General features: G+C 38.8%; 1 protein-coding gene across 1 annotated transcript; it reads right to left on the bottom strand.

Annotated features, from left to right (window-relative positions):
• Positions 1-1,218: 1,218 nt before the first annotated feature.
• Positions 1,219-27,768, bottom strand: LOC106869822 (uncharacterized). The gene is made up of 8 exons (XM_014915712.3): positions 27,633-27,768; positions 20,318-20,874; positions 14,354-15,290; positions 11,175-11,426; positions 9,517-9,589; positions 6,469-6,671; positions 3,818-5,844; positions 1,219-3,051 (listed from the first exon to the last, which is right to left on the bottom strand). The coding sequence occupies exons 1-7, from the start codon at positions 27,670-27,672 to the stop codon at positions 3,878-3,880; spliced, it is 4,029 nt and encodes a 1,342-aa protein (XP_014771198.2). The 5' UTR covers positions 27,673-27,768; the 3' UTR covers positions 1,219-3,051; positions 3,818-3,877.

Below are 27,768 nucleotides of genomic sequence, written 5' to 3'. Positions count from 1 at the left end.
ATGCCGAAACTGCAAATTCCTTAGACTAGACAGCTGATGAAACGATAATTCCCCGGTTGTTCCGTATTATATTTTCGTTATATTTTCCTGTTTATATGGCGATGCATACAGCGCTCCCAACCACCGCCACCAGTTGGGTCTGGGCTCGTAAGATCGGAGCTTAACCTGGTTTCCAAAGTGTATAAGTGATTGAGATTGCAGCACTTCCCCTGAACGTAACGTCAGTCCATCCCAGTTGTTAACTTCCCAACTATTGCTAGGAACTCATTTATATCTGAGTGGACTGGAGCAATGTAAAATGAAGTGATTTTCTCAAGAACACACTAATCATTAGTGCACCACACTAATCACTAGACTACATGCCTTCATCTACTCCTAACCCCACCACACACTATTCTTTTTTTTATTTAATTTGTCTATCTGGAAGCAGTTTCTTTGCCATAATGGTAAGCTGGGTGAGGTTTTGAATTCTGAATGTTCAGAGCCAGAACAAATACCATAAGACATCCTGTTTGACAATCAAACAATTTTGCCATCAGCTAGTTCTTTATTTATCAATCTCAAAATATGAAAGACAAAATTGACCTCTGAATGTAGAGAATTTGGAACAAATACCAATAAAACATAAACCAACACCTAGCGTTTCTGCCAGTCTACCATCATGGACTGGTACTTCCTCCCAGAATGATGAAATACTAAGCTGACCTTCATAGGATTTGAACTCAGAATATAAAGACCCAAACAAAAACTTCAAGCTATTTTTATCCAATATTCTAACAATTCTGCCAATTTACTGCCTGACTGTCTTTCAAAAAGGGAACACTGCATTGGACAATGTAGATTTATCTGACAGAAAAGGCTGGATGGTCAGGACTGGAATGCCTTTAATCAGAGATCAGCTGGATTATGCTGACTTCAAGCTTAATAATGTGTTTAATCTAAAAGCAAACATTACAATACTCAATTCACAATACTGAATTAATAAATATACTCAAGCCAATGAGGGAGCTTCTAGAAACCACATCACATGCTAGAAATAGTAGTTAAATATTCCTCATAGCACAATCTGGCATCTTAAAAAAAAAGATACACTAGATAATGTAATTCTGAAAATAAGACGAGATGGCCATGCATGGAAAGCCTTTGGATACAGTGCTGTTTGAACAGAGCTGCTCTAGGGCTAAATAACAAAAGCAACAACAACACCAACAAAGGAAATTAAATATTTCCAATTATGATACAAATTTAATTTGAACTTGAATTTATGTTTTATTTTATTTTATATTTTGTTTTAATTGAATGTAATATCCTGAGGAGGATGGATATGGCCCATGGCCTTTTCAGAGCCTTGTGAGACAGAATAGAAATAACAGCAGTTTGTGTTTTGAAATTTTGAGGATCTGTGATTAGAATGGGTAAAAGCCATGATTAGGGATGGAATGTCAGGGGTTTACAAAGTTCAGTTTCATTTTCCTTTTTGGCTTTTTTTTTTGTCTATTTTTTTAGCTATTTCATATTATTTTGTCTTTCATGTGACATGCATGTTTGTGGGTGGGTGGTTGTGCATGTTATTTTTCAATTTGGAATCTGAAAAATATCTGAGTGGAATATGATCCATGACAAAACAAGGATATCTAACATTGGGAATTCCATCCAACCTGCAACTGACCAGTGTGGACAGATAGCTCTACAACCAGTGTAAATAAGCTGGTATAATGGTGTGCTGAGGCTTTCATCCACTTGTGGATTGACGACTGAGTGGAATATGTGGAGTAGAGTCACAAGTAAAGTGTAGCACTCATGATTCTTTACAGAACTTCTGAGATTAGTGGATGGGTGGGATGGATTAGGGTATCCTCCAACTAGAGATTAAACCTGGATTTTTAATCTTCACATTAGAAGCAAGATGTGTAATATTAATTCAATCAATCCCAACCTCAGTACTTCACTGATACTTTATTTTATCAACCCCCAAAAGGGATAAAAGGCACAGCTGACCTTCATAGGATTTGAACTCAGAATATAAAGACACAGACAAATACTCCAAGGTATTTTTGTCCAATATTCTAATAATTCTGCCAGTTTACTGCTTGACTGTCTTTACAAAAGGGAAGGCCGCTTTGGACAATGTAGACTTATGTGACAGAAAAGGCTGGGTGGTGAGGGCTGAAACACCTTCATCAGAGATTAGCTGGATTACGCAGACCTCAGACTAAACAGTGTGTTTAATCTGAGAGCAAACATTACAATTTCACAATACTGAATTAATTAACATATTTAAATCAATGAGGGAGCTTCTATGAAATCACATGACATACTAGAAATAGTAGCTAAATCTTCTTCATTGAACAGGAGGGATAAAAAGCACAGCTGACCCTCACAGGATTTGAACTCAGAATGAAAGAGAATTATAACTAAATGCCACCAAAGCATTTTATCCCTCACTCAAATCTTCTAACACTGGTTTAACCCATTAGCATTCAGATTACTCTGTATTATTTATTCACATTGTCTTGAATTAATCAATGCATTATCTTGTGGCTTCAAGATTTTTCAATGATGAGGTTGTTTACTTTTACTATGACATTGTAGAGTAGGTGTGAGATATTGGATCTGACCAGTTTGAACATAAAAAGAGGCAGATTATTTTGGCCAGATGTGGCCAGTTTAAATACTAAAGGGTTGATACCAACATTGGTAAATTGTAACTGACCACCCTCTGTCCTCCACCAGTCTCCATATTCTTTGGAAACAAAGAATATAGCACACTTGTTTATTTGTTCCCCAATAAACACTGCTGACCAATTCCAGTTAGTAGTTTCAAGCAGAGGTATTTTCTTCTATTGATCATCTGTAATAAGCTGATGGCAAACAGTGAACTCCACAAGTTGGACAACATCTTTTACAGTACTCCATTAAAACCCACCACTATTCAACCTCTCAAAAACATATTTTATTTTATTATATTTATTTATTTATTTCTTCTTTTTTTCTAACTGTTTCTTGAGGAAGGTATGGAGATGGAGCACAGTTAAATTTTGTCACCACTTTCTGAAATATACAAATATTAAGCTATATATATAAATAGACAGATACACACACATACATAGGTTTGGTGATGCAAACAGAAAAACAAAATTCCAAAGATGTAATTTATGTAAATATATATATATATATATATATCATCATCATCATCATCATCATCGTTTAACGTCTGCTTTCCATGCTAGCATGGGTTGGACGATTTGACTGAGGACTGGTGAAACCAGATAGCTACACCAGGCTCCAATCTGATTTGGCAGAGTTTCTACAGCTGGATGCCCTTCCTAACACCAACCACTCCGAGAGTGTAGTGGGTGCTTTTACGTGCCACCTTCACAGGAGCCGGTACGGCGGCACTGGCAACAATCTCGCTCGAATGCCTTTACACGTGCCACCAGCACAAGTGCCATATATATATATATATATACATGTATATATATATATATATATATATATATATATATATATACTTAAGACAATTTGGATTTGTTCATTTTTCAGTTCTTTAGTTTAATATAATCATCTTATATAAGACCGTACTGGACCACTACATTGAAAATTTAATTTCACTGTTAGAATAGATAATTTCAAAGTTGATAAATTTAGCATTAGAATAAATCACTTTAAAATTGATAATTATAATGTTAGAATAGATAATTTTAATGTTGATAATTTTAAATTTAGGATAGATAATAATAATGCTGACAATTTCAATGGAAAGAGCAAAAATAGCTCTTCCATGATGCAAGACAATGAAGAAAACATATATACTTACATTACGAGTCAATTTTTCATGCAATGGTCAGTCACTGGTCTAAGAAATGCAGGGACTAAGTTATCCGTCTGAGGTCATTGGACTGACTCTACTTGAAGTGTTGGTAATCTGATCTAATGGCAAACAGGATGAAAGATCTGTTGAACCAGAACTCGTTACTTGTACAATAATTTCTCCATTGGCTGTTGTTGGGATGTTGATTGTATTAGCAGCAGATGTTAAAGTGCTGACCTGCTGTATGGTAGCTGGTGTCGGCTGAAGACTTGGTGGTAGGATTAACTGAAGTGAAGCTGAAGGCAAACCAGCTGCACTGCATTGTTCAAGAAGTTCGTTTTTGATATTTGAAGCGTCAATGTCAACACGAGATATTTGGACATTAATAGGAATGGTGCCTGTCTGTGAAGCATGTTGGGATAGGATATGGAGAGGGATTTCAGATGTGGCAGAATGGTGTTGTTGGTGGCTCGTCAAAGTAGGACTTAGAGGTGAATTCACAATGCTTATTTGCTCAGGACGTTGTCCAGCAACTTGGTTCGGTAGAAGCTGAGTACTGAGTGATGCTGCCGGCATACGTATGAAAGGCAAAGAGATATTTGAAATAAGCTGTAAAGTATTGGGAGCTGCCTGCAAGAATTGTGGAGTAACAATGGTACTCTGCTGTGGCTGGCTACTCAACAAGATACCATTCATAACACTCTGAGCACCACTACTTACAGTTGGACTACTCACAGTTGAAGGTAACACTTGCGACACTGTCGTCTGTGAGCCAGTTGCTAAAGTTGATAAAGGGGCTCCTATTGAGTCCCTTGGTTGGCAATGTACTGTCTGAGATGTGTGATCAACCAAGTTTTGGCTGATAGTCTGCGGTAGACTACCAGCTTGGCTTTCTAAAGATGCAGAATTTGTGGATTGTGAGAAAATAATATTGGAAGCCAAGTCTTTAGAAATTGATATAAAAGACGAACTACTTGGTGTCATTGCTATCGTTGCTGGGGTACTGTTTGTTGATGATAGTGTTACTTGTTGTTGTAGCCGCTGCTCTTGTTGATGTTGTTGTGATTGTGGTTGGCCACTGATTAAAAGAGATTTTGAGGTCACCAAACTTTTTAAAATGGGTTGCTCTACATCTGAAGAAACTGAATTGCTGCTCAGGTTCCCAATATTCAAGAATGATTGTTGACAAACAGGAGCATTTTTATTCGATTTTGAAGTGTGTGGCGCTGTGATGATGTTGACAATGGATGATGTGGATACCAAAGAAGAAGATTCTGACACAGATTTCACAGATGAGCTGTTCCCAGCACCAACAAGTAATGTTGTGAATTTGTTAGTAGAAGACACTGACTGGTTACTACTACTATTGTTGGTTGTGTTAGCAGTGAGAAGACTTGTCAGAGTTTGTGGTGAAGAACCTTTCATAGTATGGCTTGCCTGAGTGTTCACTGGCACCATGGGATTCTGTACTTCAAGCACTCTCATCGTTGAATTCTGCAGAGCCTTTTCAATATCTCGGTGTTGTCGCATGTGGCTTCGTAAAGAATCCTGTCGGACAAACGAAGCATTACACTGCACACAGCAAAAGGATTTCTTGCAGTTTGGTTTGATTCTCATTTGAGATCCACCAGACGGTTCCAGATTCGTTATGGGTGAAGAATTGGTGCTTGCATTGGCAGAAACTTTCTCGATAAGTTCTGATTTTTTGCGTGAACCTGTCTTCCTCTTCTGTTTCAGTTTGTCTGAATGTTTCTTTGCCATGTGAGTCTTCACATTGCTGTTCTGCTTGGAAGTGTAGGCACAATAATCACAAGAGAATGGACGATCTTCACTGTGTGTGCGCAGGTGGTTAATTAATGCACTTTTACGGGAGCATTGATATGGACAAGATGGACATTTGATGGGGCGGTCAGTATCATGAGTCTTGATATGTTCTCGGTAACTCTTACGAGAAGATGTAGCATAATTACAATTATCACAGCGGATCTGGTCGTCTGTTGAGTGGTTGATTCGATAGTGACTTTTGAGGTTAGCTGTAGGAGAGAGAGAGAGAGAGAGAAAGAGATATAAATTTAATGATGGGTATATCATCATATTTTTAAAATATGGTGGCCAAGAGTTGGGAAGCAAAACATTCTAAAGAAACAATCGAATGGACATTTACACATATACACGTGAGGGTGTAGGACAAAGGTGGGATCAAAAAAAGGATTATTGTTTTAGGGTTACAATGTTAAATATGTTGGTAGTGGCGGCGGCAGCATGGACATTAACATCATCATCAGGTTTGTATTAGTGTGGGCAGCTTTTGGTAGGGGTGGCAACAGTAAGGATAAAAATTAACTTTAGTGGTAGGGAGGGTGTTGGGTAAGTGTCTTCCTCCAATGCCATAAGTCCACCAAAGCCTTGTTAGTAAAATTTGGTAGACAGAAGCTATGCAAAAGCTTGTCAGATGTGTGTGTGTGTGTCTATATACATACATACACATACATGTGTTCATGTATGTATGTAGTTTTGTGTGTTGTATGCATGTATGACAGAAGGAAGAGTGAGAGAGGAGAGACAGAAAGAAAGAAAAACAGAGAGATGAAGAGACAGAGAGAAGTGGGGAAGAGAGACAGAGAAAGAGAAGTGATTTGGCAATATATATGACATACCTTTAATTGAACACCTGTAATCACAGAGATCACACTTGTATGGCTTCTCCCCAGTGTGGATGCGGACATGTCGCTTGAGGTCTGAATTTATTTTGAACTTTGCATCACAAAGTTGACATTGAAATGGTGAGTCCCCTGTGTGTGTACGAATGTGGACAATCAACTGACTGGAATTACGACTGGCATATGGACATATCTGGCACCTGTAGATATAACAAACAACACACAAATATGTTAGCATTATTTCAGTTTTAATCCTTCTGATTTCTGTTATCTTTTACTTACCTTTTATTGTTAAATACAATTTCTTGTTTCAGTATTTATTCTGTTTTTTAAAACCTGATACTTATTCTATCAGTCTCTTTTGCCAAACCACTAAGTTACAGGGCAATAAACAAACCAACACCACTTGTCAAGGCAGCGAGCTGGCAGAAACGTTAGCACGCCGGGCGAAGTGCTTAGCGGTATTTCGTCTGCCGCTACGTTCTGAGTTCAAATTTCGCCAAGGTCAACTTTGCCTTTCATCCTTTTGGGGTTGATTAAATAAGTATCAGTTATGCACAGGGGTCGATATAATCGACTTAATCCATTTTTCTGTCCTTGTTTGTCCCCTCTGTGTGTAGCCCCTTTTGGGCAGTAAAGAAATAAGAGGTAGAGGACAAACACAAAGACACACACACACATAGATATATACATGTGTGTGTGCATGTATGAGGGGTTAGGTGGCTGAATAGATATAGATATATGTGCATATACTAAAGAGAAGAGGGCTGCTCAGAAAGCAAGAGCAATGCCAGCTCCTAACTCTGTTATTACATACTCCCACTGCAACCATGAATTTCAGCTAAAATTAGCCTAATAAGCCACCTCAGGACCCACAAAATGTAAAGCTGATAATCTGGTCATCTTCAGAGACATGAAGTATGAATGTCATGTGTGTGTCATCATCATGTTGGCATGGGTTGGATGGATTGACTGAAGACTGGCAAGCCAGCAGGCTGCACTGGGCTCCAATCTGCTCTGGATGCCCTTCCTAATGCCAACCACTCCAAGAGTGTAGTGGGTGCTTTTTACATGCCACCGGCACAGGAGCCAGTCAGGGAGCACTGGCATCGACCACATTCGGGTCGTGCTTTTTACATGCTACTGGCATGGGAGCCAGTCAGAGGGCACTAGCATTGATTACGTTTGCATGGTGCTTTTTACGTGCCACTGGCACAGGAGTCAGTCAGGGGGGCACCATCATCATACACACACACAATGGGCTTCTTTCAGTTTCCACCTACCAAATCCACTGCACAGAGCTTTGGTCAGCCTGAGGTTATAGTGGAAGACATTTGCCCGGAGTACCACACAATGGAACTGATCCCAAAACTGTTACTAATATTTATTTATTTATCTTATATTCCAATTGGCACAGGAATGATTATGTTATGAGGTTTGCCTTGTCACCATAGGATTCTGACTCTTGGGTTCAATCTAACTACATGGCTACCTTGGGCAAGTGTCTTCTATTATACTACCTACTGTAACCTCAAGCCACCCAATGCCCTGTGCGTGGATTTTCTAAACAGAAACTGAGAAAAAAACATGTCACATATGTGTGTGTGCATGTGTTTTTTGTGTGAGTGAGTGATTGAGTGTGTATGCGCATGTAGATGTGTTTGTGCTTATGTGTGTATACATGTATGTGTGTACACAAGTGTGTTTGTGTGTGCGAGTGTCAGATTTTCACTAACATGTGTTAGTTTGCAATCTCCCACAAGTAAGAAGCCCCATAGTTTCGTCTCTCACTGTGAAAGAACCAGTGGATCAGCAAATGCTATGTAGTTGAACTGAATTCAAAATAACTCAAAGCAAATATATAAAAGGTCAATCACTAGTTCACTGCATTTCCAACAGAGGGAGTGATGAGGGAGTGTCATCTGTGCAACAAAGATGGAATAAAACCCCATGGTGCTTTAGTCCATCCATCCATCCTACATACACACACACACACACACATACACACATACATATGTACATCTGTGTATGGTTAAGAAGTTTGCTTCTTAGTCACATGACCTCGGGTTCAGTCTCACTATGTGGCATCTCAGGCAAGTGACTTCCACTTTAGCCCTTAGGTTGACCAATGCCTGATGAGAGAATTTGGAAGACAGAAGCTCAGAAGTTGTGCAGAAGTCCTCATATATCTGATTAAGGAGAGGTGGTCAGCAAGGGTACTCACCAACAATAACCACAATTTATTAACTCACAACCGTAGATTTCACCATTTCTTCCATACCATCCATTTATTTGTTTATTAATGTCTGTTTTTTCCATACTAGCATGAACTAGAGGGGTACAAATCTGAAGCAGAATTTAACACCCAGATGCTCTTTGTGTCATCAGCTCTGACTTGTTTTTCAAGTAAGGAAATTTATTTTTATTTCATGCATCTCTCAAAGCTCAGGACAACTGCTTTGTAATGTCAACAAGAAATGTAAACATCATTTCATTGAAGCAATGACAAATTGTGGAATATCAACATTCATACACACACACATCTATACATATGCACACACACATACAAACGGCTTCCTGTAGTTTCTGTCTACCAAGTTTACTCTCAAACCATTAGTTATCCTGGGTCTATAGTAGAAGGCACTTACCCAAGATACCAAGCATGGAACTGAACCTTAGACCAGGTGACTGCAAAGCAAATGCCTCAATCACACATTTATGCTTGTAATTAATTATGTAGTCTATTGGCAGTCAATTTACTGTTCCTTTCGTCAACTGTCTTACCATCCACTATACCAGTCAATTTACCATTTCTTTTACCATTTCCCTTAACAGTCAATTTACTATTCTTTTTACCAGTTAACATGTCCTCCCTTTCATCAGTTATTTTTACATTCCTTTTATTATTCCTTTACCAATTCCTTTACTATTCTTCATTAACATCTCTTTTACCACTGATTCTATTAATCCTTTTGTCAGAAATTATGCCAATTCAGCAATGCTACAGAAGTGGCACAGAAACAACAGAATTTGATACCAACTCACTTGAAAGGCCTCTCATTTGTGTGAATCCGGAGATGTTTTTTCAAACTGCTGCTGTCGGCTGAGGAATATGGACCTGAAGTAGAAAATAATATATCATAGATAGAGGGGTAGTGATGGCTGTGAGGATAGGGTTTTGACTTCTGCTTTAACAAACAACCTCACAAGGCATTTCTGCACTGTGTTTCTAGGCAACTAAAGTGGAGGCGCAATGGCCTAGTGGTTAGGGCAGCGGACTCGCGGTCATAAGATCACGGTTTTGATTCCCAGACCGGGCGTTGTGAGTGTTTATTGAGCAGAAACACCTAAAGCTCCACAAGGCTCCGGCAGGGGATGGTGGCGAACCCTGCTGTACTCTTTCACCACAACTTTCTTTCACTCTTACTTCCTGTTTCTGTTGTGCCTGTAATTCAAAGGGTCAGCCTTGTCACACTGTGTCACGCTGAATATCCCCGAGAAGTACGTTAAGGGTACACATGTCTGTGGAGTGCTCAGCCACTTGCATGTTAATTTCACGAGTAGGCTATTCCGTTGATCGGATCAACTGGAACCCTCGATGTCGTAAGCGACGGAGTGCCAACAAAAAAAAAAAAAATTCTAGGCAACTAGCAGTAAAATGATATTGAACTATCAGATCAGAGATATTAAGTCTGAGTTCTATTTCAGGTCTAAAGATGTCTGTCTCAAGTTTTTAACCTCATTAGACAGGACTCTTCTCAGTTTCATGACCTAGAAGCAACCAAGAATACAATACTCTCCCTGAAAAGATGTTTGTCTGTTGCAGAGTTAACTCCCAGCTGTTGCTGCTACTCATTTTCATCTGAATGAACTGGAGTAACATAAAATGAAGTGTTTTGCTCAAGAACATATTGTGCAGCCGTCTCAGAATTGAAAGCTTGATTGTAAGTTAAACACCCTAACTGCCCAATCATGTGCCTTCAGAATTTAAGTAGTGGTACCTTTTGAATTCTATCTTATTCTTGTTGTTAATGTCATTTAACCCCAGACCAATCCTGATCCAGTTGATCTATAATAAAATGCTTTCCAGCAGAGACTATCTCATCTTGATTTCAGACATAGTATATCTAAAACCACATTACATTATCTTACTTTTGCTATTATGATCATAAGAAGAAAAAAATCTGCCTCAATAAATTCAATCTGACGTCAATATTTCGTCCAGGGTCTCCCTCTTCCACACCCTGAATAAATCTGTATCGGACTGTCAACCTTTGGATTTCTATGTGTACCACAATTGATTAAATATAAATCAATTAAATGCACAAAACTATTATATCAAAGAATCTGAAGACACTTATTCAGCAGAAATATGTGATGGAATGTAATATGAAGAAAATGCTTTTTAATGAATAAATTTTCAAGATGTATAACTCTTAATCTTTCATTATTATGTCTTGATAAGCTCCCTCTGTATTCCACATGAAATCCACCGAAGCGAACTCGGGGTTTACCATTCGAAGGGAGTACAGTTTAATTGTTTATTCTAAACAATTCTAAATACTTCCTATCGATCAATGTGGTTAGCCAAATCTAGATTTTATCAGATCACTTGCACAATATCTGCTCAGATTTAAAATCCCTATTCTTTTGTGTAGTGCGTGTTGTGTGTGTATGTGTGTAAAATGTATGGATATACATACACATTTCGCACTGATATGGTTTGGTGCCAGTATGGCCCCTCTCATGGATCTTCAGCTTGTCACTGCGATTAAAAGACTTTTGACACTTTGTACACTGGAAAGGCCTCTCGCCAGTGTGTGTACGGGTATGTCGGTCAAGGTCCTTCATGTAGGCCGTCTGAAACTCACACACTTCGAAAGTGCACTTGAACTTCTTCTGGAGTGTTGGTCTGGTTTTGACAGACGTTTTAGTCCCACTAGATGTTTGGGCCGCTGAAAGAAACAAACAGAAAGAGTAAAGGTGAGACAATGAGAAAGTGTGTGATACATGATGATCTCTCTCTCTTTCTTACACACACACACAAATATACATACACAAACAAATACACACAAACACATACACAAACACACACAAACATATATACACACATACACATACCATATGCACACACACAAACACATATACACATGATACCCTGGGCAAGTGTTTTCAACTATAACCTCAAGCAGACCAAAGCCTTGTGAGTGGATTCGGTAGATGGAAAGTGAAAGAACCCTTACGTATATGTATATATATATATGTATGAGTGTAATGTGTCTCTGTGTCTGTATTTGTCCCCCACCACCACTTGACAACCAGTGTTGGTGTGTTTACATCCAGAAACTTAGCAGTTCAGCAAAAGACACCAACAGAATAAGTACCAGGCTTTAAAAAAAAATTATTATTAACGGGATTCATTCATTTGACTAAAATTCTTCACAGCAGTGCCCCAGCATGGTCACAGTCTAATGACCGAAACAAGTAAACATTGAAAAAAAAATGAAATAAATATATAGACTTAAAATAGCCAGTTTCAATGCTAAAGGGCCAAAGTGAGGAAGGGCCTTGTGCAGGGTCAATCTCACTCTCTAAACACTGTATACATTTTCCCAAAAAGAGGAACTAGTCTATAACATTAGATGCAAACAAAGTCACAGGTGATGGCTTGTTACCAACTTAATGTGGCAGCCCCAGGAAAGGGAAGAATACTACTGCTATTTAGCCCCAGGAAACACCGTTTCTAGTTGCCTACACAACACAAGCGTTCAAGAAGCCAACTAGAAACAGTGTTTCTTGGGGCTAAATAACATTAAGATTCTTCCCTTTCCTGGAGCTGCCATATTAAGTTGGCAACAAGCCATCACTTTATTATGCTGTTATTGCATAACTCTCTCTGAGAGATTTAGAAATTTAAAGTCATAGGTGTTACATCAGAATTTAAGGGCCTCACTCACAACTGTTGGATGCCCATTGACCCTACTGAGTTCATCTACCCTTTGACAGGTCCTTTTGTTTTTTCATCCTGCAGGGGATCCAATGAAAACCACCCTCCTTGCCAAACAAGCTTGATACAGTTGGCAGTTTAATCGCTGACCACCTAATCGTGTGTGTGTGTCTGTGCCTGTATGTGTCCCTGCATGTGTGCTGTGTGTCTGTGTACATGTTGTGTGTGTGTGTGTGTGTGTGTGTGTGTGTGTGTGTGTGTGTGTGTGTGTTTATAGATGCAGACATGGCTGTGGGGTTAAGAAGTATATTTCACAACTATGTGGTTTAAAGTTCAGTTCCACTGTGCCTACTTTGGACAAGTGTCTTCTTCTATAGCCCCAGATTGACTAATTCCTTGTGAATGGATTTGCTAAACAGAAACTGTCAAGAAGGCAGCGAGCTGGCAGAAACGTTAGCACACCAGGCGAAATGCTTAGTGGTATTTCATCTGCCATTACATACTGAGTTCAAATTCCGTCGAGGTTGACTTTGCCTTTTATCCTTTTGGGGTCGATAAATTAAGTACCAGTTACACACTGGGATCGATGTAATCAACTTAATCCCTTTGTCTCTCCTTGTTTGTCCCCTCTATGTTTAGCTCCTTGTGGACAATAAAAAAATAAGAAACTGTCCAGAAGTGCACTATGGGCACGTGTGTGTGGGAGGGGGGTGGGGTCTTTGTGTTTGTCTCTTACCAATTGACAAATGGTGTTCACGTGTTTACATCCCCATAACTCAGTGGTTCAACAAAAAGGGACAGATAAAATAAGTACCATACTAAAAATAAAAATAACAGGATTGATTTCATCAATTAAACTTATAAGACAGTGCCCCAGCATGGCCATAGTGCAGTCCAATGTATGTAAATGTGTATTTGTATGCATATGCATATGTGTGTGTATACATATGTGTGTGTGTGTTTGTCCTCCACCATTGCTTGACAACTGGTGTTGGTTTGTTTATATCCTGTGTCTTAGCAGTTTGGCAAAAGAGACCAATGAAATGAGTATCAGACTTAGAAATAAGAAACTGGGATTGATTTGTTCAACGAAACCAGTGATTCTCAACCCATTTATTACCCATGGATCCCTTTGATTTCTATTTTACTCTACTGGACCCCTTCCGTAGCCATTCACTGTGTATGAAAATAAAATCTTACTGTGTTTTTATAATTAGATATTATCAAGAATTGTGAGTGAGTTCGTTGCTAGTGCCGCTGGAGTGGCTCCTATGCAGGACACGAAACTCAGCTTGTGAAGACCTGTTGGGGCAAGCGAAAGCGAAATTGTGATGGCACCTGTACCCAGCGTCGCCTTCTTGGCACATGTAAAGACATTCGAGCGAGATCGTGCCAGTGCTGCTGGACTGGTTCTTATGCAGGTGGCACATAAAATACACCATTTTGAGCGTGGCCATTGCCAGTACCACCTGACTGGCCTTCATGCTGGTGGCACGTAAAAGCACCCACTACACTCTCGGAGTGGTTGGCGTTAGGAAGGGCATCCAGCTGTAGAAACTCTGCCAAATCAGATGGAGCCTGGTGTAGCCATCTGGTTCACCAGTCCTCAATCAAATCGTCCAACCCATGGTAAGTGGACGTTAAACGATGATGATGTATAAAAAAAATTGTTAGAATATTTTGTGCATTGTAGAAGTTTGAACCAATTTACTGTACATAAATTTTAACAAAATCTTATATAGACCACCTGCCAAGGGCTATATGAATCTTGGTTGAGAACCACTGAACCAAACCCTTCAATGTATTGTCCCAGCATGGCCACAAACCAATGAGTGAAGCAAATAAAAGATAAAAGATAAAATGAAAAGATAAGAGTTTCTATGAGAAAAGAAAATTAATTTTATAGGAAGAAGGTAAAAGATACGTAATACAAACCTTGTTTTGTTGATGTAGTTGTAGAGGTGGTGCTTGCAGTGGTTGCTGGTAGCACAGGTATTAGACAAGTAGACTGTGACTGAAAGACTGAGTTAGCTTCAACAGGATTGACGTTGTTAGAACAATCACTAACAGCAATATTGTGTTGGTTGACGTGGGATGATACTTGTGTAGATTGAGGCTGTTGCTGGTGGGAAGATGAAGAAGTTTCCAGGGACTGGCACTCGGATAAAAGGGAACTGGCATGACCCACAGAACTGTCAAATTCCTGAACGATAGCCATCAAACTGCTAACAGAACCTGCTTCTGAACTACCCAGCAGCCGTAGCCGGTAGCTATCAATCTGTGAAGTGTTCTGTGACTGAGTGGATGATACACACGAAGAGATATTGTTGATGGTAGTGATGGGGGTGGTGGTATTGTTGTTGGTGGTGGATGTAATGGTGGTATTGGTGGCAGTGGCAGTGGCAGTGGTGGTGGTGGTATTAATGGTGGTGGTAGTAATGATGTTGTTGCTGTTATTACTGTAGGGTTGTTGGTTATCACAGGAGAGTAAAGTGAAGTTTTGTGGGAGAGCCTGTTGGTTGCTAGGCAATACATCAGAGCTGATCGGAGCCAAATTCTCTAAAGATTCTGTGATGATTTGCTCAGTGAAAAACTGTTGTGCAACTGCAGCATCTCTTGAAGACGTCGCATCTGCCTGAAGTTGTTCTTGGACACGTTTTACCAGAACCTGATTGCTGACATTAGTTGATGGAGCCACGATAGATGAAGACGAGGGGCTGCTGTTCAATCCTAGGCTCTGTACTAACTGTTCTGTTGTCACAGCAACACACACTTGTGATGAGTTTTGATCCATTTTTGTAATATAAGCATTCTTTGCTTCACTTGACAGTTCCGAGAGATCTGTGGTACCATCAATAACATGACTGCTGGCCTAGAAAATAGAGTTGTCAATAATGAATGCTCATCATCATCTCTCTCTCTCTATCTCTCTCTCTCTCTATCTATCTATCTATCTATCTATCTATCTATCTTTCTATCTATCTATCTCTCTTTCTTTATCTATCTCTTTGTCTCTCAAATATATACATTGTCTCTTATTCTCTCACACACTCACACCCTCTCTAACACACACACACACTATCACACATTGTTCTTTCTCACACACACACACACACACACACAAATCCATACAATTTCTCTCTCTCTCTCTCTCTCTCTCTTTTACACACAAATCCATACAATCTGTCACACATTTTCTCTCTCTCTCTCTCTCTGGCACACGTGAAGAGTAGACAACACAAAGATTACACACAGAGTACACAAATTATCTTTCAGAGTTATTATCGCAAGATCCAGTGTTGTATTTTCATTGTTCTTGGTCAGCCTCACAATCCTGCCTACCTTTAAGGAACGAACGAACGAACAAACGAAGGTGGGTTGGGGAGAAGTTCTTGTCAAACTAGAACCCTTGCTCCAAATACCTGTAACAATGTGGGATCCACTAAAGGGATCAGAGGTGCCAGGTAGTTAAAGTCTATGGTAAGATTTGAATTTGGGAATGCAAGGAGATGGAAAAAATACCAAGGGGCATTCTATCCAACGTTCAAACAACTCTGCCAATTCGTCACTTACTCAAATACGACACCTTTAACAAAAAATAACTTCTAAAATACAAAATTTTGTCAAAAACGTTAAGAGTAAACCCTGTTCTACGTGACACATTCAACCAGTATCCAGAGATTCAAAGTGTTTACTTAAAAATAATTAATTAAAAAATCTGTGCTTGAGATGATCCAGGATCAAAAACTGTTTTAAAAAAAGGTTTAGGTGTTTTAGGTTGTTGATTTTTAATGGGTCGAGTGACCATGTGTAGACCCCATGATTGAGTTCCTGTATGCTTTACTATGTGTGCAAGTATTTCGATGGATTTTTATATGTGTATATGTGTATTCATGGGCGCGCGCGCGTCCGTTGTGATATCTGTCTCCCACTAGATTTAATGATACGGACAAATATTTGAGAAACATTTAACAGCTCAGATAAGGGAGAATACTCCTGTATATTGGAACCACAATTATCTCCCTTACATGATCCTCTTTCATTTCTGTTTAATCTCTGCGTATATATATGACGTGTTTGGGACGCAGTTTTGATTTTAGACTCATGCACGACAATTAACGCACTTTATACAAAAATATTCCCCCTGTATTAAGATAATTCACTTCTCTCACTAACGATGTCTTTTTCATTTTCCTTGGTGGTTCCACAATTTGCTTCCTCATAATTTTCTTATAATGTAATATAATAATGCTTTATTTCTTTTACATTATAATTTATAATATATTTTATAACAATATTTGATACGAAAGGAAATAATAAGAATCTGATATACAGGGTGGCCCAAAAGTAGGTTTCATATTCATATATTAACAGTTTAGATCTTAGTTGTAAAAAAAATATGAAACCATTATTCTATGCTAATTTAGTTAATTGTAAGATAGAAATTTAAATGTAATAAAATGTTTTAAAAGAAATTTAAAGTGTCTACATGATAACTGTAAACCTACATTTTGGGGCCACCCTGCATTAGATTAGCATGACCCATATTTAACCACCAGCACTCACACTCAACCATCACCACTAATATTCACATATCATCACTAATACACAACCATTATCACTCGTACTTAACCATCACCTGAAACTGTATAGAAACTGGCACACACACACACACACACACACACAGACACACGCATAACGTTCAAAGAGTGTTTTTTACATTCCACCTGCACAAGTGCCAGTTATGTGACACCAGCATCAACCACACTTGGCTTGTCTGGTCCTCTCAAGCACAGCATATTGCCAAAGGTCTCGGTCACTTGTTATTGCCTCGGTGAGGCCCAGTATACTAAGATCATGCTTCACCATCTTGTCCCATGTCTTCCTAGGTTTGCCTCTTCCATAGGTTCCCTCCGCAATTAGAGATCAGCACTTCTTTACACAGCTGTCCTCATCCATATATGCGTCACGTGACCATCCCAGCACAGCCGTCACTCTTGCGCACAACATCTGATGCCTTTTATGCCCAACTTTTCTTTCAAGCTGCTTACACTGTCATTCATGCACACTGACATTGCACATCCAATGAAACATACTGGATTCATTTCTCTCAAGCCTACACATACCCTTGGTGATCACACCCCATGTTTCACTGTCATGTAGCATGGCTGTTCATACACAGGCATAATACAATTTACCTTTCACTATGAAGGAGAGGCCCTTAGTTACCAACAGAGGTAGGTGCTCACTGAACTTTGCTCAGCCTCTTCTTATTCTCGCAGCTACACTCTCGGAGCATCCACCTCCACTACTGACTTGGTCACCAAGATAATGGAAGCTATCAACTACTTTCCAGCCATAGAAACCAATCCAAATCAGACTGGAACTTGGTGCAGCTCTCCAGCTTACCAGTTTCAGTTAAACCATCCAAACCATGCCAGCATAGAAAGCAGACACTTAATGAAGATGATGATGATGATGATAACATACACACATATCATCATCATCATCGTTTAACGTCCGCTTTCCATGCTAGCATGGGTTGGACGATTTGACTGAGGACTGGTGAAACCGGATGGCAACACCAGGCTCCAATCTAATTTAGCAGAGTTTCTACAGCTGGATGCCCTTCCTAACGCCAACCACTCAGAAAGTGTAGTGGGTGCTTTTACGTGTCACCCGCACAAGAGCCAGTCCAGGGGCACTGGCAACGATCTCGCTCGAAAATCCTATGAAGGCCAGTCAGGCGGTACTGGCAACGGCCACGCTCAGAATGGTGCATCTCATGTGCCACCCGCACAAGAGCCAGTCCAGGGGCACTGGCAACGATCTCACTTGGCTTGCCGGGTCTTCTCACACACAGCAAATTTCCAAACATTTATAAAACAAGAAAATGGAACAAACAGGCTTTAATCACAAATTACAATTGTTTCTGTGCAATGGTAACAGCTGTTAGTTGCTGAGTTTTCCATCTCATACTATTACATAAATAATTACATAGATAAATATGATTCAGCAGGAGTTGTGTACTGGCACATCATCAGGTGACTGGCTTTGGTAGCAGAAGGTCAACAATTTGAGCAAGGGGCTTAGTCAATATATCAACCCACTACTTAACCAATACTTTATTTTATCAAGGACGAAAGGACGAAAGGCAAAGTTGACCTCAGCAAGATATGGACTCAGAACTTAAAGAATCATGAGATATACTATAACATGCTTTCTCAGACACTCTAATTCTTACACTCTACACTTTACAACTTTGTTTCTAGCATTGGCACAAGGCTAGAAATTTGGAAGAGACATGAGATGATTAACCTGTTCCTAGTATTTGACTGGTACTTTACTTTATGAATCCTAGAAAAATGAAAGGCAGAGGTGACTTCGGTGGGATTTGAATTCAGAATGCAAACAGACAGAATAACTAGTAGAATACATTTTGTCTGATACTCTGACTCCACCAAGTCACCACCTTAATAATAATAATAATAATAATAATAATAATAATAATAATAATAATAATAATAACAACAACAAAAACAATAATAATAATAATAATGATAAAAACGGAACTAGATGTGGATACAACTGTTATGGCAAAACAACCAGCCACCTCGTATACATGGATGATCTAAAACTGTACGCTACAAATGATAAACAGCTGGAAATATTACTACACACAGTACATGGATTTACCAAAGAAATAAACATGAAATTTGACTTAGAAAAATGTGCCAAAGCAACTATGCAAAGAGGAAGATTAGTTAAGATTAGATAAAGCAAATGAAATAAGAGAATTAGACCAAAGCCAGACATACAAATACTTAGGAATCAATGAACTAGATACAGTACAACACACAAATGAAAGAGAAGATAAGAAAAGAATATTATAGATGAGTTAGATTAATACTGAAAACAGAGCTCAATGCGAAAAACAAGATAATAGGTATCAACACTCTAGCCATCCCAGTTATAAGTTACAGCTACAATATTCTTAACCGGACTCTAAATGAACTAATCAAAATAGACAAGAAAACAAGAAAAATAATAGGAAAAATCCTGACATAGAAAGGTTATATATACAACATACTGAAGGTGGTAGAGGCCTTATACAGCTAGAAAACTATTACAAAACTAACAGAGATACTCAGCATTGCTCAGGGTTAAAATGGTATAGTTTGTATATATATTACAATTATGTTGAAACAGGTGATACAGGAAAGTGCAGCATTGACAACAAAACATTTGTGAATGATGATTATTTCAAATTTTGGCACAAGGCCAGAAATTTCAGAGGAGTGAGGAATTACATCAACCCCAGTACTCAACTGGTAACTCTGAAAAGATGAAACACAAAGATGACCTTGGCAGAATTTGAACTCAGAACATGAAGACAAACAAAAAGCAGCTAAGCATTTTGCCTAGCATTCTAATGATTCTGCCAGTTCACCACCATGATGATGATGATTGTTTCAAACATAAGCACCAATTTGAAGAAGAGAAATATTTCACTGATACTTATGAAGAGCAAAGATGAATTCAGTGTGATTTGAACTCAGAAAGTGAAAAACCAGAACAAAAATCACAAAGCATTTTGTCCAACACTAACAACTCTGCTAATCAAACATCTTCTAATAATTCTTTCTAATTTTGGCACAAGGTCAAATAATTTTGATGGGAGGCGGCAAGTCAATCACACCAACCTCAGTACTTGACTGGTACTTTATTTCACCAAGACCCAAAGGATGACAGGCAAAGTCAACCTAAGTGGTATTTAAACTGAGAATGTAAAGCCAGAAATGTTGCTGACTAACCATTGTTTCTAACATGATAGCAATTCTATCAGCTCACCTTCTTAATTAACCACCCTAATAAGAAGTAATTTCAAGTATTGCTCACCTGCTCACAGGAATGCTCCAAAACAGAATGGCAACTGGCAGCAGTAGAGGTGAGGAATGGATCTCTGATATCTCTTCTGGGCTTCAGATTCTCGTTCATGACTTGCTGAGCATCAAGGAAAGACAAATCTAGCTTACTACTTAGAGTTGGGTCCACATCACTTTGTGGGTCAACACTTTCAGCTTGTAGGTGTAAAGTATTATGACGAATGGAATTCTCATGGACTGCACTGTCGCCTTGGTTACCATTTAGTACAACAGAATGTGTGTCAATGCTTGAAGAGTCAGGATTGGTACCGGTGATAGACATTGGTGAGGAATTAACTACTGGAGCTACCGTCAGTGTTGCTGTAGCCAATGAAAGAGATGTCGATGAGATTTCTGAAACATCAGTGTCTGTCTGAGAAGGCTTTGATGCCTGGTCTCTGAGAGCATCTAAAGCAGCAGAGTGCATTTCAGCCAGCACTGGACAATTCTGCTGCTTGTGTTCAATAAACAACTCAACATTGTGGAACTGCATCTTACAAGCACCACATATATGAATATCCAAAAAGGAACCTGAAACACACAAGAAAAGAGAATTACTATTCATATACAGGTGCAGATATGGGTGTATAATCGAGAAGCTTACTTCCTAACAACATGGTTTTGGGTTCAGTCCCACATCATGGCGCCTTAGGCAAGTGTCTTCTACTTTAGCCCCATGCTGACCAAAGTTTTGTGAGTGGATTAGGAGGATGGAAGCTGAAAGAAGCCTACCAGGTGGTGCATGTGTGCATGCATGAATGTTTGTGTCTCCTTGTCTTGAATTTGCATGACAGTGGTAAATGAATGTTGATGTCATACAAACAGTGTCATTCCTTTCCAATATTGTGAGTGAATATGTCAGGCTATGGAGAAATACTACCATGCTTGGAAACAGATGGGGGCTGATGACAAGAAGGGCATCTGGCGATAGAAAATTTGTCTCAAATAAACTCCATCCAACCCATGCATACATGCAAAAGTGGATGTAAAAACGATGGTGGGGAGGGGCACGCATATTCATGCACACAGACACATCATCACCAATGTTTTAGTGTCTACTTTTCCATACTTGCATGAGTCAAAAAAGACTACATTGGAGCAAAGTAGAGGCTTTTTTCTATGGTTAGATGCCTTTGCAGATGCCAAATCTCATTTCTTTCCAAGCAATATAATAATCCCCAAGACTCATATTATGTAGAAAACTGGAAACAAATGACACCGTTTGAATAATCCTTTTGTTTACAACGAGTGAACACATGTGAAGATGTGAGGAAATACAAACTCACACAAACATATACATATATACATGTGTGTGTGTTATCATCCCCATCATCATCATCATTTAAAGTCAATGTTCCATGTGAGCATAGGCAGCACAGTTTGACAGGATTCAATGGAGTCAAAGGCTGCATCATGCTCCAGTGTCTGCTTCTGCATGGTTTCTATTACCGGATGCCCTTCCTAATGGCAATCATCTTTACAGAATGAACTGAGTGCTTTTTTCATGCCACCAGTACAAGTGGGGCCATCATGCAATTGATGAGTTTATGCAAGAAGATGAGGAGCAAAAGATGGATAAGCATAAGAGAGAAGGGACCAAGGTAGAACTAGTTTCTTGCCGTAGAGGAGCTACATGAATATCCACATTTCAGAAATCAAATGGAGCTAGAGAGTGGTTGGATGGGAGTAGAAGATGACTGACAGTGCTGAACAGCAGAATGGTAATGTTGAAATAGTAGACAGGAGAAGGATGAAAGTAAGATGATGTTGGGTAGGTTGCATGAGTGGGTGGGAAAGAGAGGCATGAGGAAGGTGAGAGATATATGATAGTAGGGGGAAATAGTTGTTGACTCAGTAGGCGGGGGGGGTTAATGAAAGTTTAGGTGGAGAGAACAGCATTAATGGATGAAGGGTGGATAACAAGTCAAATGGTTCTGGGTAGTCAGTAATGTAAGCAGTATCAAAAAAGGTGACAAAATATCTTGAGGAGAAAGGAAATTGGGAAAAGGGACCAGTTGTGCATATATATCACACACACAGTTCAACCCCGGCAAGGTAGGTCGGTATTCTCAGGAACTGCATACAGCCAGTCATTCCAATCCATTATTGTCACCTCCATTGGGTTCAAGGTCCTGAGTTCTACCTTCACCCTTTCATCCCATGCCTTCCTGAGTCTCCTTCTTCTGCAAGGTCCTTCCAAATGAAAGGATCAGCTCCTCATTATAAAGTTATCCTAATCTATATGCATCCCATATCCATACTAACATACATTTATTTCTTACATACCAGATCTGATTCTTCTTATACCTAGAACTTTTTCTGTCCTCTCAGTACATTTGTACTATGTCTTTCTTGCACAAGGAGGAGGAGGAGACATGAGATACAGCATGGTGTATCTGCCCCTGTACATGATGTAACTCAGTATAAGAGACACCCCTATTTTACGACAATATTGTGGTTTAAAAAAAAAAAAGACATATTTCACCATACATTTAGTGAAAATGATTTGAAAATCGTTTTGAAAGGAAAATATACTTTTGTGTAGGTTAATACAATAGATATTGGAAGTATCTACAAAATCATATATAGGCGCAGGAGTGGCTGTGTGGTAAGTAGCTTGCTTACCAACCACATGGTTCCAGGTTCATTCCCACTGCGTGGCACCTTGAGCAAGTGTCTTCTACTATAGCCTCAGGCCGACCAAAGCCTTGTGAGTGGATTTGGTAGACGGAAACTGAAAGAAACCTGTCGTATATATGTATATATAAATATATATATATATATGTATGTGTGTGTGTATATGTTTGTGTGTCTGTGTTTGTCACCCCAACATCGCTTGACAACCGATGGTGGTGTGTTTACGTCCCTGTAACTTAGCAGTTCGGCAAAAGAGACCAATAGAATAAGTACTAGGCTTACAAAGAATAAGTCCTGGGGTCGATTTACTCGACTAAAGGCGGTGCCCCAGCATGACCGCAGTCAAATGACTGAAACAGGTAAAAGAGTATTATTATGATGACCTGAGAATGAGAATATTTCTAAAATTTAAAATAGATAAAAATAACTACAGTACATTGTTATTATTCATCTGTACTATCAGGAATATTACAAATGCCATGGTCTTTTTTTTAATGATTTCACAACTATCACTACACAATTACAGTATTCCATGTACTTTTTTACCAGCTCTCTCCCCTCGTATGATAATAGGTCTCTTCAATCTATCAACATCACTTCAGAATCTGAAATCTGCATTGTCTCATTCCATTCCTCTCTGGAGAATACTGGTACATGGAAACACAGGAAATACACCAGTGAGTTGTTGGCACTCCGTCGCTTACGACGTCGAGGGTTCCAGTTGATCTGATCAACGAAACAACCTGCTCCTTGAGGCACGGACAATTTAACTCTTAGGCAAAGAAACTGGTACATGTGATATCAGGGCATGTCCACACACCAGTGGCCTTGAAGGACAATGTCAGCCTTCCTTCAAGTCCTGTATACCTTAGCCATAGAACCATTTTCTGCTATTTAGTTCACGAGTGGGACCTTTGACAAGTACTATGATACCAGGCTACAGCAGTGCTAGGAATAGTGATTATTAAGGAGTAACTCCATACAACCTAAAAATCCTGAACACTTCAGCTAGAGCCTCACCACCAGATGCAGTTTTATGTGTTGCCCAGGACAAATTACCTAATCTTTCTCTGTAAAACCTAGAGAATCATCATCATCCAAACTTGATAAACAAACATCACAAAAGTCTGAACATTTCATTCTTACAATGACATCTGTATATTACTATATTACTCTCTTTCATATTCATCATTGCTTTTATGTTCACATTTTTCATGTTGGCATGTTTTTCAAGTAAGATTGTTTCTTCTTTTTTTCTTGTTTTAATTCCACATGTCTTCACACATCAAAAACTGCCAAACTATGAGATATGCTGTTTACAGGGGACATAAACATAATAGCTTGTTGAACTATGAAAAAGAAGTAAATATTTTTTTTCCATGCTTGCAAACTCTGACAGATCAGCATGCAGTATTACTTAACTATGCTGTTATCTAACATCCAGTTTTAATACCCAGCATGAAACCAATTTAAAGATCAGTCATAATCATCATCATCATCATCATCGTTTAACGTCCGCTTTCCATGCTAGCATGGGTTGGACGATTTGACTGAGGACTGGTGAACCAGATGGCTACACAAGGCTCCAATCTGATTTGGCAGAGTTTCTACAGCTGGATGCCCTTCCTAACGCCAACCACTCTAAGAGTGTAGTGAGTGCTTTTACATGTCACCGGCACGAAGGCCAGTCAGGCGGTACTTGCAACGGCCACGCTCAAAATGGTGTATTTTACGTGCCACATGCACAGGAGCCAGTCCAGTGGCACTGGCAACGATCTCACTTGAATGTCTTTACACGTGCCACCGGCACAAGTGCCAGGAATGCGACGCTGGGCACAGGTGCCGTCACGATTTCGCTTTCATAATGGATCTATAATACTATATACTTTGATTAATACACCCACTCTAGTGACAAACATACAAGCGCATATTTTTTCTGACTTATGGATTCTTAGACATGTCAGTGTGTGTGTACAAAGGTATAATTATATATACACACACACACACACATACATACAGTAACATACTTACACAAGTGCCCCCCCCAACACTCAATTTTGTTCCCTTATAACTTTCAGGAAAAATGTCTTTTTACTGAAACTTTCTACAAAATACCTACCAGATTGTGTAGATTACGATTATATCGGTATTTAATGTGGAAAAAAGATTGATGAGTGTGCACACATCATATATATATATATATATATATATATATGTATATATATATGTATATATATATGTATATATATATATATATATATATATGTATATATATATATATATATATATATATATATATATATATATGTATATATATATATATATATATATATATATATATATATATATATATATGTATGTATGTATGTATGTATGTATGTATGTATGTATGTATGTATGTATGTATGTATGTATGTATGTATGTATGTATGTATGTATGTATGTATGTATGTATGTATGTATGCATGCATGCATGCATGCATGCATGCATGCATGCATGCATGCATATATATATATATATATATATATATATATATATATATATATATATATATTGTAAAGGCGGCGAGCTGGCAGAAACGTTAGCACGTCGGGCGAAATGCTTAGCGGTATTTCGTCTGCCACTGCGTTCTGAGTTCAAATTCCGCCGCGGCCGACTTTGCTTTTCATCCTTTCGGGGTCGATAAATTAAGTACCAGTTACGTACTGGGTCGATATAATCGACTTAATCCGTTTGTTTGTCCCCTCTGTGTGTAGCCCCTTGTGGGCAGTAAAGAAATAGGTATTTCGTCTCAGTTCAAATTCCACCGAGGTCGATTTTGCCTTTCATCCTTTCGGGGTCGATTAAATAAGTACCAGTTACGCACTGCGGTCGATGTAATCGACTTAATCCGTTTGTCTGTCCTTGTTTGTCCCTTCTGTGTGTAGCCCCTTGTGGGTAGTAAAGAAATAACACATCATATTAATACACATCACAATTGTTTTCAAAGTTTCAATTTGTAGATATATGTAATGTGTGTCAGTATACTTGTGTGCGCACCATGAACTTTATTTTTCAGATCTAAAAGTTATTTGTAGAAAATTCGATAAGAAAATAACTATTTTTCTGAAAATTATAAGGAAATATAGCCGACTCGTGTGGATTTTGCGAAACTCTCCCCACACTCAGAAAATCCTTTTTCACAACAAATTCCGACATAATCGGAATCTACACCATCTAAAATGTATTTGTAGAAAAATTCGTTAAAAAATGTCCGTTTTTGTGAAAGTTATAAAGAAATCAAGTCGGGGGGGGGGGGCACATTTGTGTAGATATGCCATATATATATAGTTATAGTTTAGTGAGGGGAGAAATGATAACCCTCATGAAATTTTTAAAGAGCTTTCGAAAGTGGAGTAGGCAGAGGAAATTACCCCAGAAAGGAAACAATGTTAGAATGCTCAACAATAGAGTGAACTCCATTAAAGGGACGGAAGGACCATGTCGTGATGTAACCGTATCTTCTGATTATATCTACCCACAAAAGAAGAGATTTGGTCCGTCCCACGGGTATTTGGACAGGTTGCTGTCAACCCAGTCCGAGCCGATCACAGAAGACACAGCGGACTTTCAGAATAGCTATCTCTACCTCACGGGGGAATAAAAGGACATAGGGCGTGGTGGGAATGTTTTCATAATAGTAACTTTTGTTGAAAGACATACAGGATTACCAAAAAAAATTTAAGGTAGGAAAAATACACATTTTCCTTTCCCATGAGGTATAGAGCTTCGTGTTCCAAAACTCCGCAGAAAACATTTTCCCCAAAGCTCGGGGTTTAATTAAGAAACAAACTTGTTAACCGCGATCAAATACAGCTGAATGCCACTATATACCCTTGCACATAATTACTACCAACTTTATTAATATCTATAGCAGTGAAATGCCATGTCATTTGAACAGTAAACTATCGAAACAACAATGATACTACGATCCGTTTCCAAGTTCTTCTCATCTGAACAAAATCCCAGAGTTAACAAAAGGGAACATCACTAATTGTAGTGATGTTCCCTTTTGTTAACTCTGGGATTTCCAAGTTGTGGTAGTGGTGAAATATCCCACTGGTATTTCGTTACAGCGGCTAATATTAATTGTAATAGATATAATTATAGGGTAAACAGAATGAGAGAGAGAGAGGTGGGAGCAAGAAAAAGAAAGAAATACTGAGATTCTCAACATGAGTGAGGGCTATAAATAGAGAGAGTTAAGTGAAGAACGGGAAATTGTAAGGGAGGAACGGAAAAGAAGAGATAGAAGGAAAAATGAGAGTTGAAGTATAAGAAAAGAGAAAGACAAAAGGATGATCGTGGTTGAAAGTAAAATATAATTATCGAAAATTAGAACGTGAAACAAGATATTAAGAGCAAGAGTAATAATAAGACTAAGAGTAAGACTATTAAATGTAAAACCAATAATAATAGTATCAGTAGCAGCAGCAGTAAGATGAATCTTTAGCAGTAATGTACTTCCGGTCATTAATATAACGACACCGGGCCGCCGAGTGCAGGCCCGGTTCGGTGCCCGAAACCAGCAGATTGAGACGAACACATACTTTATAGTAGGAGTTCTGTTGCGTTAACAGTGTTTAAAGTAGCGAAAGTTTCTTCAACTTACACTGCACAGACATATTGTTGTTCCTTTCTGGTTTAATCATGTTGCTAGAATATCAAATGTCTTTAGAATCCAGGTTACACATTGAAATCTCCAGCTTCCGCCATTATGGATAGCTAAGAACTAGTGGCAGTCAGTC

Source organism: Octopus bimaculoides, chromosome 6, assembly GCF_046866305.1.
Source record: "Octopus bimaculoides isolate indiv1 chromosome 6, ASM4686630v1, whole genome shotgun sequence".
Taxonomy (NCBI): domain Eukaryota; kingdom Metazoa; phylum Mollusca; class Cephalopoda; order Octopoda; family Octopodidae; genus Octopus; species Octopus bimaculoides.
This window is presented reverse-complemented; position numbering and strand designations above follow the sequence as displayed.

Excerpts from the sequence above, each read along its gene's own strand:
- LOC106869822 (XM_014915712.3), bottom strand. The coding sequence starts at position 27,672 with ATGATTAAACCAGAAAGGAACAACAATATGTCTGTGCAGT. Across the intron at positions 15,291-20,317 it reads TGGAGCATTCCTGTGAGCAG|GCCAGCAGTCATGTTATTGA; the intron begins GTGAGCAATACT and ends TCTATTTTCTAG. Across the intron at positions 9,590-11,174 it reads ACCATATCAGTGCGAAATGT|GTCCATATTCCTCAGCCGAC; the intron begins GTATGTATATCC and ends TTTCTACTTCAG.